The sequence below is a fragment of the Austrofundulus limnaeus genome, unplaced genomic scaffold, assembly GCF_001266775.1.
Source record: "Austrofundulus limnaeus strain Quisiro unplaced genomic scaffold, Austrofundulus_limnaeus-1.0 Scaffold28, whole genome shotgun sequence".
NCBI classification, from domain to species: domain Eukaryota; kingdom Metazoa; phylum Chordata; class Actinopteri; order Cyprinodontiformes; family Rivulidae; genus Austrofundulus; species Austrofundulus limnaeus.
The window spans coordinates 3,002,929-3,012,978 of NW_013952430.1; the positions used below are offsets into that span (position 1 = coordinate 3,002,929).

Here is a 10,050-nt window from a genome sequence, read left to right on the forward strand (position 1 = left end):
TTACTTGGCTTTGCTGTATTTGAAATGAGTTTTAATCCAGAAAAGACAGCTGATTTCTGGAATATTACTGGAATGTTTTAAAAGATTTGATTTAAAAAAAGGGTCACAGTCGTAGTTCTAGTTGTAAAAATGACTTGAGTTAAGTTTAAAATTTGTGCAAAATAGTGTGTTCTAAACCCTTAATTGCTGTATTTGGTTGCATTTCTTGTACAACTAAGTATTTGTGTTTTTTTTTTTTGAAAAAGTATGTGTTAAAATGAACATCAGCCCCCCCAAGTAACTAAATATAAAACTACTAATGAGTCTAGAAAGTAACCAAACCTGAGGAGCCACAGGTGTGTTAATAGAATAGAGCACAATGAACCCAAGAAAATGTCATGGTGATGGTATAAATGGATGATGCTGTAAAGCATCAGAGCTGCTGATGGAGCTGCTGATTAATCTGTACTGTGGCCTTTCGCTCCCTCTGCGACTCCGGATCATTTATCTGGCAGATTTATTGATCGGCTCCTGCACAGAGACACATCCCTGACACAATCAGGGCCCATACTTGTTGTAAAAGTCATTAGAGTGGGCTGTCACACGTGTGGAGGTGTGTGTGTCTGATAATAAAAACACACACACACTCAAAGCCAGTCACCAGGAACAGCCTGTATGTTTGGAAATGAAGATAAGACGTGCAATATGCTGAGAAATCCATACATTTGTTTTCCTATTATCCGTTCATCCAGTGTGTTGCTATTTTTTGCCCTTTAATTTCCCCCCCCCCCCCCCCCCCGGAAGTTCAACATGTTTCTGCTGTTAGCTCATTTCTGCCTCAGGCCTGAGGAAGTGAAGGGGGTTGATGCGTGACAAGGCAACATGCAGACCATGTGAGCTGCGTCTTATTTTCTATTAAATTATTTTTAAAAAATGTTTCCGGGTTGATGATCCTGATGCGCAGTGACTTCTGCAGGTCAATTGGCTGTTTGTCACCAAAGCGGAACTGTAAAAAGTCCAGAAATGAGGCTGTCGCTCGGACTGCCTTCAGCAAAGCATGAATGGAACAGGAAATGATTCAAAAGCAAAGGAAAACATGAGATCACAGCTGTGGTGTGAGAGGGACATGGCACACGGTCTTAAGAGTAAGGGTGTACATCACCATCATCGCCATCATCAATTAAATTTAAAGGTGGGCACATGATATATAGCCACGTCAGGCATATATAGAATAGAATAGAATAGAATAGAATAGAATAGAATAGAATAGAATAGAAACAGTCTTTATTTTCCCACACAGGGAAATTCAGGTGTAGTAGCAGCAGCAGGTACATACATGCGTCAATCCACAAAATAGTATGTTGTTATGTGACAATATCAATTGTAGCAAAAATTGTAGAATTAAAAGTAGTAACAATAAAAATACACATAGATCAAAGAAAAAATGAGAATAACTAGACATGGGTTTTTACGATGTAAAAACAAGTGTGTACTGCCATGTAGCATGTCATTGCAGTATGACTTTGCCTGCAGCATTGGACTTGCAGAATGAACTTTGATCAAGTTCAAATGTGTTTTCTATACCAGATTGTGCCTGTCACAAGATGTTCAGAATTGAGGTAAGTGTGCGACAATATGAAATTTGAAGAGATTTATTCTTAAAGTTGCATTTGTCAGGTTTTGAACCCTGATCTCCCACATGAAAGTCCATGACATAGACCATCAGACCAATGGAGTTGTGGCAGAAGGTGGTGGCAGGGCTTGGTTTGTATGTGTGCAGAAAGAGGCTACATTGCCAATACAATTATTGACACTAAACTGCATAATATTACAACAATAGAGCAGAATTAAGACAACATTATAGTAAAACATCAAAATACAATCATATTAGTATTGTAAACACTGAACTATTGAGATTAAATATCAAAAAACTATGGTACAGTACCAAGTTGAGTACAGCTGGGGGCAGTATTGGACCATCACAAGGCCCCATTGACTCACATTATATGAATTTGGAATAACGTTTAAACATTAATATTTCAAAAACGGTTCAAATCCCGGTCCGGGGACCTTTCTGGGTAGAGTTTGCATGTTCTCTCCATGCATGCGTGGGTTCTCTCCGGGCACTCCGGCTTCCTCCCACAGACCAAAAACATGACTGTTAGGTTAATTGATAACTCTAAATTGTCCCTAGGTGTGAGTGAGTGAATGGTTGTTTGTCTCGTTTGTCTCTATGTGTGGCCCTGTGATGGACTTGCGACCTGTCCATGGTGTACCCCGCCCCTCGCACTGTGACTGCTGGATATGGGCACCAGTGACCCATGCAACCCTGAAAAGGAAGAAGTGTGTACAGAAAATGAATGGATGGATGGATTTCAAAAACTACAAGTGGTACAGGCAGCAAAAGGCAGTCATTTGGCACAGGACATTTACAGATAGAAATTACAATGGGAGCTGTAGGACAATGTATGCAGGAGCATTGGACTTTCAGAATGAACTTTGACCAAGTTCAAATGTGTTTACTATACCAGCTTGTGCCTGTCACATCAGCAGGTGTTTGTAATTACGTTAATTGTGTGACAATATGAAGTTTGCAGAGATTTTTGTTAAAGTAGCAGTAGCTGGATTTGAACCCTGATCTCCCGCATGAAAGCCCACAGTGCTCATCATGAGACTATTGGAGATATGGCGAAGGACAATCCCAGGGATTGGATTGTATGTATACAGAAAAAGTTTACCTTGCCAATGCAATTATTGACACTTAAGTGCAATATATTACAGCAATAGGACAACATAAAGACAGTATTACAGTAAAACATTAAAATACAATCATATTAATATTGTAAGCACTAAAGTACTGAGTTTAAATATTATGAATCTGTGGTGCAGTACCATATTGTGCAGAGGCAGCAGTGGGCAGTATTGGACCAATACAAGCCCCCCCGACTGTCATTATGATTTATTAAACATTAATATTTCAAAAAATATAAGTTTTACAGGCACCAAAAGGCATAGCCACTATTTGGCACAGGAGCTTTACAGATATAAATTACAATGGCAGCTCTAGGACAAAGTATGCAGGAGGTGAAGCATGGCAAAGTTGAGATGACTTGGATGGGAAACAAATCACAATAGTGTGCATTGCATTGGCAATGCACACTGATTATTATTATTATTGGTTATTGGTTATTATTTGTGTAAAGATTGCGAGGTAGAGTTGTTTGATGTGCTTATCATAATTGTTGAGAGCGGTCTTGGTTATCGGGTCTAACAGCTGATGGGAGAAATGATCTGCGGTAACGCTCTTTTGTACACTTCGGATGCAGCAGTCTGTCACTGAAGGAGCTCTGCAGATCAGCTACAGTTACATGCAATGGGTGGGAGGAGTTTTCTGTTACTGGTGTTATTTTACCTAGAGTTGATGATGTCATAATGATGACATGGTTCACTTTGCCTTGATGTAACTGAATCAATCAATAAATCAATGTGGATCAATGAATTGTTACACCAGGACACATGCAAAATCCACTTTTTTAGCTGTTAAATACGTATTGTTGTGTACTTGGAGTCTACTGCAGAACACTTGTATTTAGTTTCTCTCAGTGCTGCGTAGATATCTCTATATTCTGTTTGAGTCATATTTTTCAACCCCTTCAGTTTTTGTCTGTTGTCTACGACATTTTCTGAACTATTACATCAAAATATTTGCCGTGGAACTGCCAAATAAGGTTGAGACTTGACCACCTACAATTTTGTTGGAAGAAAAGGTGATTAGTTCTGACCAGATTGATGAGTTAAAGACAATATCTTATTGGGCCGTTATGTTGGAAACTATAGTTGGCGACTGAAAATTGTGACAAAAACAGAACTTTCCTTTGCAGAACCAGTAAGACAAAAGACAAAATGTATTCTAGGCCGTGCATATTATTTTGCTGCCTGTCTCTGCCCATATGTATCTGAATTTAAAGTCACAGTTTGGATAAATCTCAACAAGACTCTTAAATTGGCTTTTTTAGATTAGAATAAAAAGACAAAGACAGAATGAATGAAGTCACTGAAGGATGTCAGATTCTGCTACAATGCAGTGGCCAATCAAGCCCTTTTAGCTCACTGGACATATATGTATTTGTTTTCCAGCTGACCTATAACATCAGCAACCACAACTACAGACAAACAATTTATCTAGTAAGTGATGTGAAGTGATGCACTGGATGATATTAAAACTACATTTTTTTCCTAGCCACGCTTTATTTCTTCTGCTGTGCCCAGAAAATTCCTGCTGTGAATAAAAAAACACTGAACCGCCATCCAGATATGATAGAAAATGGTTTTAAACTTTGTTAAAAGCCTTAATTCAGGATGATGTAAACAAACCAAACTTAAAATAAATAAATCAATAAATAAATAAGTTTTTTAGGTAAGTCGTCAGCATCTTTCACATAAGACGCTTCAGACTTATTTTTGAGCAATGAATGGATGCTTAAACATACTAATAACACTAATAAAAAAAGGTGTTATGAGGTAATGAGTGAGTTTGCCAATTCATAAATGTCTTTTTTCAAAAAGTTATGGATTTTGTCGACTGTGAAGAAACAAGACGTAAATACACACACGCACTGTTTGGTTTTAAAAGGCTGCAGTCCTTTTTCCCCCTCTGTCTATTTTTACTCTGTTTGGTCCATTAAGATCAGCGGTGATGGTAGTTAATGAGTGAAGCCTCTCAACAAAGTAGCCAGTAATCACAAAGGTACAACAGAGTGTACACACACACACACACACACACACNCACACACACACACACACACACACACACACACACACACACACACACACACACACACACGTAACAACATAAATGTGCAGGCCATTGACTTTATTCATGCAAAACAGAAAAAAAGGTTAATGCACACTTTGTATTTGAAGAAAATTGTGTTTTCGTTATGGATTTTTTTATTTTTAAAGACAAAATGTGCAGCACTTTTTGTGTAATTCTTGTTTGTGTGTGTGTTTTCTTTAAAGTGCTTTAAATAAAATGGACATTTTCGCAACAAAAACATAAAAGATTCAGTTTTGCTCACCTTCCGGTAACAGAATACGTGTTTGTGTTTTAAAGTTTTGTTTGCATGTGCTGGGTTCATTTAAAAGTAATATTAACATTTAGTTTTAGAACGTATGAATGAAATATGTTTAAATGAAACATTCCAAAAAAGGTGAGATGAAAGAGGAAATTCTTTTCTTTTTTGGTAAACATGACACTTTCTTTGATCTGAGATACAAAAACAACAACAACAACAGAAAAAAGCAACTAAAATAGATCATTTTTTAAATATTTTAGCTAAAATTGAATGTGTTCACAGTTGTTTTTTTTTTTTTTCTTTTTTGTTAGGGACTTCTGAGGAGAACAACTGGTGTTGCCTTGCAGTAATATGGTCCCAGGTTAAAAACAACCTTTAATGAACTCGCAACCCGTCCAGGTTGTAACCCTGTATCTCTCATAATACTGTATGTGCTGGAGGTGAGTACCAGCTCCTTCACAAACCTGCACAGAAATGTATTATTTTCTTATTTTTGTAATTGTATAGTTGTTACAATTCTGTAGATATAAAAAACCTACACAAATTAGACCATCAAATTAAGAAAAGTGTGCAAACCCTAAAATAGTTTAAATGACATCCTCCCTCCCATAATAGCAAGTACACATTCATATTTGTAATCCTGATATTTTGTATCTACAGGAGTTAACAAGCTTGATTAGCACAAAGAGCATGAGTTACATTTTTTATTGTTAAAAGTTTCTTAAAAATGGTACAGAAGTTGGTAATTGACAAAAGACTGGTGTATTTTTAATGTTATAAATGTGTTTATTCCTATAAATCTCTCAGATATATTTACAAAATATTCAGAATTATAAATGTTACTGAGATTAACATGAAAAATATTTTATGATTAATATCAGTTTCCTGCTATAACAAACAAACAAACATCTGTCCTCCTTGTTCCTATGAGGGCTGGAGCCTTTCTCATGTCTTCAGTACATCAGGGACACATGGACAGGTCTCCAAGTCCATTACAGGAAGTGGGCGTGTCGATCTAAATACCAGTAATATCAATACCAAGATATCAGTATTGGATTGATACTAGCTGCATTATTTAGAGTCATTTAGAGTCACTAGTTTTCTTCGTTGTGCCAGTGTGAATGGAAGTTATTTTTGTTGTGTTATTGACATTTGTTACATTTATATGTATTTTTATATTGTTGCATCTTCTTTCATCATTTTGTACATTGTTTGATTTTGTTGTAGTTAGTTAATACAAAACATTTTTATTTGCCCAAAATCTATGTTCTGTTTTATCAGAATCGTCTAACTAAAAGGCAAAACCCCACAAAATTATTCAATGAGCATGACAAGGTATTGATGATACTAGTCTCATATGTACTTGGCATCAGATTGATTCCAAAACTCCTACTAATCGCCCACTGCTAATTCTTATAACCAAACACACAAGATTTGGCTCGCTCACAGAAAACCCAGGTAAAAAGTCAGAGCTCAAAGCGAAAACGTTTATTAAAATAGAAAAGTACTGCTGTGGCAGCTTTAAAAAACTTACTTTCATATGAGAAGCACAGAAAGCCAACCCAAACGGACTGGTGACAACACACTACAACACAATGAACCAACAGCGGAGTGAAGAAAAGACATGAAACATAAAGGAGTGCTAACGAGGACATCATTGGAAACACCTGGTAAGACACACGAGGATCGGGTGTTTACCTCACTTTGGAACAGGATTAATCTCTTCAAAGGGTGCAGATTCAATTTTTTTCAAGGTCTTCACATTTGTTCTTTACACCAATCAACATCCTAGTTTGCATTTTGTCCGACGTGAGCTCAGACAATCAGAATCCTGCTCCAGACATTAAAAAAGTGTAGTGTTAACAAATACATAAACACACCTGCTTCTATTCATCCTGATCTTTATTGAGCTGATTTGTAGTTTGTTTGGTTATTTTTGATCTTCTCAGCAGGTGAACAAAACTTCCATTTTTACTTCATACAGTTCAGCTTTAATTTATTTATTTTTAACATGGTGTTTTAGAAACTATATTTGCTTTAATGCAGAAAAAATACATTTAGGAAACACATTTTAAGATAAACATTAAAACAAAGAGAGAAAATAAGCCAGCTATGGAAGCGTCGCTATCCATGGTGCTGAAAGTCATATTTGCATCACCCAGTCGATTTCTTTTTAGGTAATCCTCTTTCTTTATTATCTCAGCAACAATAATCATCTGCTCAGTCTTACTTCTACCTTACCATTTAAGTAGAAAATAATATGGTTTTTGTACATACAGTCTTTCTAACAAAATCCCATTTGATCACATTTACTGATTCATCAGGTTTTGTACCTTTCAGTTCATCACAAACCAACTTTAGGAACAGGATATTTCATCAAACAATCAGCCAGACAAGACGACTCAGCTTTAAAAAATAAATCTGCATCTTTTATTTGATCAGTGGTGTACAGCACTATATGCACTAAAGGCAGCTCTATGCACACGTAACATGTCTTTGCGTTACATATTGAATAGTAAGTAGAAAGTGATTAAATGCATCTGTGTCCTTTCTAAATGCTTTCCTTTTGTCTCATTTAATTCATTAAAAGGTCACATACAGAAAACACTCAACATGTCATCATTGCAACATTAAAAACAAACAAGACATTTGCTTCATGATTATATTTCGTATTATTAAGAATTCATGTGACAGTAATGTGTTTGTTTTTGATTCGGGATCACCAGTCATTAAAATTTCTGTTTGATGGTTTTGCTAAAAGCCAGTTGTTTTCATCCTTGTTAACAGATGATGGAATGATTATAGAACAAAAAAACAGTTTTTATGAATCAAATTGTTTTATGGAAAACCTAACAACTTAAATGATACAGTTTTGTTGAGATTTAACAGATTGAACAGATTTAATGGTCATTATGAATACTTACCCAGTGAGAATCATTTAAGTCATAGTTTTTCTTAATAAAATGAATAAATAAATAAAAATAAATAACCTTACTGTTTTTCCCCTAATTCCAGTAAACATTTCTTGCACAAGCAGTCTAATTAAAGTTAAACTTTTTCTTTATTTTTTTCTTTAGAGTTTTTCTTAATCACCAAGATTTTACATTCAGACAATTAAATAAACAATTTAATAAATAACTTCATAAAAAATGAATTAAATAAAATTATTGTATAAAGTTGAGCTACGTAAATGTTTTATTTTTTCCCATTATCATCTTACGAGTCAAAATTTCCATATTTAATTTTTTTGGAACTCATGTTATGATTGTTGTTGTTGACCAAATATTCATTTAGTTTTTTTTTATTAAATTTTTTTCCTGAATTTACATTTTATGTTAAACGTACATTTGAAGGAAACAGAAGCAAGAATCAGTTCAGGCTAATGAAGATTGATTTTTTTTAAAGGTAGAAGTTTAAGTTAAAGTGCTTTGTGTTGAGCTGAGAATTACATAAACATAATTTTTTTACTGTGCAGTGCTACAACTTACGCAAAGAATTTGAAAGAACTTTAAATTGAATTCATCTTTAATAGTCATTTTCTTTGTTTAATATAGATGGGACAAAGTTTTTTGTAATTTGGACAATGGTTTAAGAAATGACATAAAGAAACATCAGCATTCTGTGAACAAAAATATAAATAAATAAAGGATATTTTCTCATTTTTTCTGTTGCCATTTACCAACCGGCCAACCAAAGCTGCACACAGATTCTCATGCTGCTCAGTGCAGCGATACGAGTCTTTAGTGATTGTGTTAATGTATATACAGTGGGAACATGAACTGCGTAGATGGACACATAAATAACCACACTGGAAAACACATCATCGTTGGTTGATCTGATTTTGAATGTCCTTTGGATTATTACTATGTGTGAGCGTGTATTTTATTTATTTATTTTTTAATTTCTTTATTTAGTAAGGATATTTATAGGATGAGTTGAGGTATTCATTCGAGTATGGACCCCTCCTCAGAGTGGCTGCAAATGAGAAAAGAGGAAACGGTTACAAGCTTAGACAAAAATTGAAAATCAAAGCCTCTGCAGTCAAAATGTCTGGTTTATTCACCAATGAACTGCAAACGTGATGTTTTTCAACTTGTGCTGAGGTTTTAAAAATAATAAAATGATCAATGCTCTCCTATACTGATGGGATTCTTTGAGCTCTTTTAACCATCTGACAGGTAAACCTTTGCTCAAATAAGGATTAGGGACAATTTTATGTTGTGAAATGTTCATCTAGCTGAAGATTTATTACAAATAAACCAAGCTTGAATGTAACTTTTGGCTTTTGCTACATTTTTAAAGTCATGTTTGATACAACCAGCTTGTGAAAGGACCTACCAGCTGAAAGCTGTTTAGAAGGTGATCTACGTTGATGTCATTGTAGCTCTCCTGGAAGGTGTTGGGTTCATCTCTCGACTCCTCTGGCTCACTGGTTCCAGGATCTTCTAGGCTGTTTAAGACAAAGCCAAATGATTTACCTATACCTAAACTCGCAAGGCAAACAAAAGCTCTTAGGGAAATTAAGAGACTTGAATTTTAACAAAAGAAAGAACGATTAGTAATTCCCACCTTCTCTTTCCTGTTAAGACAGAATTCAGGTACTTCTTGACTGCCATCTGTTTTCGGAAGCGGCTGTAGTTGTCTGTGAAGATGGCATCTGAGTGGCGCTTCACCGGCTCCTCCATCACATCATCACTGGATAAAAGACAGGAACTCAGAGTGGCACAATTCAGAAAGCAAGTGGTTTCCCACAAAACGTGACGGCATTTTCTGAGTGAGTGAGTGAGTGAGTGAGTGAGTGCTTACTTACTTAAGGTACTGAAAATCAGTGATATTTAGAGGTGCACCAACTGCAGTTTTCTGGCCAATCACAGATCTTTTAAAAGTCTGACCTGTTCATTCTAATTTTGGCCGAGATCTACAGGTCCTTCTCAAAAAAAATAGCATATTGTGATAAAGTTCATTATTTTCTGTAATGTACTGATAAACATTAAAC

At 35.5% G+C, this 10,050-nt stretch overlaps 1 protein-coding gene across 1 annotated transcript in view; it reads right to left on the reverse strand.

The window, feature by feature from the left end:
- Positions 1-6,527: 6,527 nt before the first annotated feature.
- vip (vasoactive intestinal peptide) overlaps positions 6,528-10,050 on the reverse strand; it is a 5,700-nt gene continuing 2,177 nt past the window's right edge. Inside the window, exons 4-6 of the mRNA XM_014005175.1 lie at positions 9,624-9,749; positions 9,393-9,504; positions 6,528-9,029 (exon numbers count right to left, since the gene is read on the reverse strand). Of these exons, the coding sequence (XP_013860629.1) occupies positions 9,021-9,029; positions 9,393-9,504; positions 9,624-9,749 (247 nt within the window). The 3' untranslated portion in view covers positions 6,528-9,020. The remainder of the gene's footprint in view (positions 9,030-9,392; positions 9,505-9,623; positions 9,750-10,050) is intronic.